General features: G+C 64.8%; 1 protein-coding gene across 1 annotated transcript in view; it reads left to right on the forward strand.

The window, feature by feature from the left end:
• The first annotated feature begins 6 nt into the window (after positions 1 to 6).
• Positions 7 to 1,330, forward strand: part of ZFPM1 (zinc finger protein, FOG family member 1) — a 39,151-nt gene continuing 37,827 nt past the window's right edge. The window contains exon 1 of the mRNA XM_057384476.1: positions 7 to 105. Within this exon, the coding sequence (XP_057240459.1) occupies positions 66 to 105 (40 nt within the window). The 5' untranslated portion in view covers positions 7 to 65. The remainder of the gene's footprint in view (positions 106 to 1,330) is intronic.

The following is a 1,330-nucleotide window of genomic DNA, read 5'->3' on the forward strand; positions in this document are numbered from 1 at the left end:
GCCGCCACCCACCTGCCGCCCGCCCAGCCGCCAGCCGGGGCGCCGGGCTCGCCCCTCGCCGAGCGATGTCCAGGAGGAAACAGAGCAACCCCCGGCAGATCAAACGTGAGTGGCCGCTCCCGGCACCTCTTCCCCCCGTTCTGTGCTCGCTGCAGGCGCGCCCCCCCCCTTATTTATTCGCACCACCGCTTCGGCGGCAGCGCTCCAGCACCCCCTCCCTCGGTCCTCCCGGTACTCCCGTGCTCCCACCCGGGACCCACCCGGGACACACCCGGGACACACCGCCCTGGGTGCCCGTTCCCGCTACCGGCCGCTCTCCCGCGTTGGTCTCGGTGCCCGCCGCTTCCCCCCTCCCGCGCCGCCTCCCCCCCGCCAGCGCGGTGGCTCCGGTACCGGCTCCCGATGGGGGCCCCGATAAGGCTTTAAAATATTCCGTTCTGCAAGTCCCGTCCTGATAACATCGCTCTGTCGGGACGGCCTGAAATTGTGATCTTATCTCCTTTGCCTGCCTCCCATCCAGCGCCGGCAGCCGAGGCCGGGGGCTCCCCAAACCCCCYGGGGCTCCCCATCGCCTCCGGGCCCCCAGCCCTACCAAGGGCTCCTCACACCGGTGATGGGCTCCTCACGCTGCCAGAGGCTCTCCGACCCCTCCCGGGGGCTCCTCACCCCGAGTTCATCACCCTGATCCTGCCAGGGGCTCCCCTTCCTTCACGGGGACCCCGTTTGCCTGGGCKCTGCTGGACCCGCTGTGCCATCGTCCCCGTGGTGTTGTGCCATCGTCCCCATGTGCCATCGTCCCCGCTGGCCACGATGTCCCCGACCCTCCGCCCTGCCCAGTGGGCCCCCAAGTCCCGCTTTGCATCGCAGCCCATGTGGGAATGAGGAACGAGCTCAGGATCCCACAGGGCTCTGGCCACATCCCCGTTTCTCCCTCTGGAACTGTGATTCCGGAGGGTCGCGCTGCCCACCATCCAACCCATCGGCCGGGCTCCTGTTTTGCTCCAGCGAGGATGTACCAGAGAGGCAGAGAAATCCTGCAAAGTGCTGGAAGTTTTTCGGTGCCGGGCTCAGCTTGGCTTTTCTCCTTCCTCTCCGGTGTGTGTGTGTTTTTTTTTCTTTCCCCCTCGAGTCGATGGAAGCCGGTGATAAGAGGGAGATGGGAGGATAGGGAAGGCTGGCCACCATGTGATAATCTACCTTTATCTTTCTCCTGAAATAATTGCAAGGCTGAGTTGCACCTACCTGTTTCCCTGCCTGGGGTGATTGCTCTGGTGATAACGCTCAGCTAGACTTTTACCCGGGGAGAGTTAAAAATAGTCCCAGCTGCCTC

The sequence above is a fragment of the Malurus melanocephalus genome, unplaced genomic scaffold, assembly GCF_030028575.1.
Source record: "Malurus melanocephalus ecotype Western Australia unplaced genomic scaffold, MMel_1.1 scaffold_710, whole genome shotgun sequence".
NCBI lineage: Eukaryota > Metazoa > Chordata > Aves > Passeriformes > Maluridae > Malurus > Malurus melanocephalus.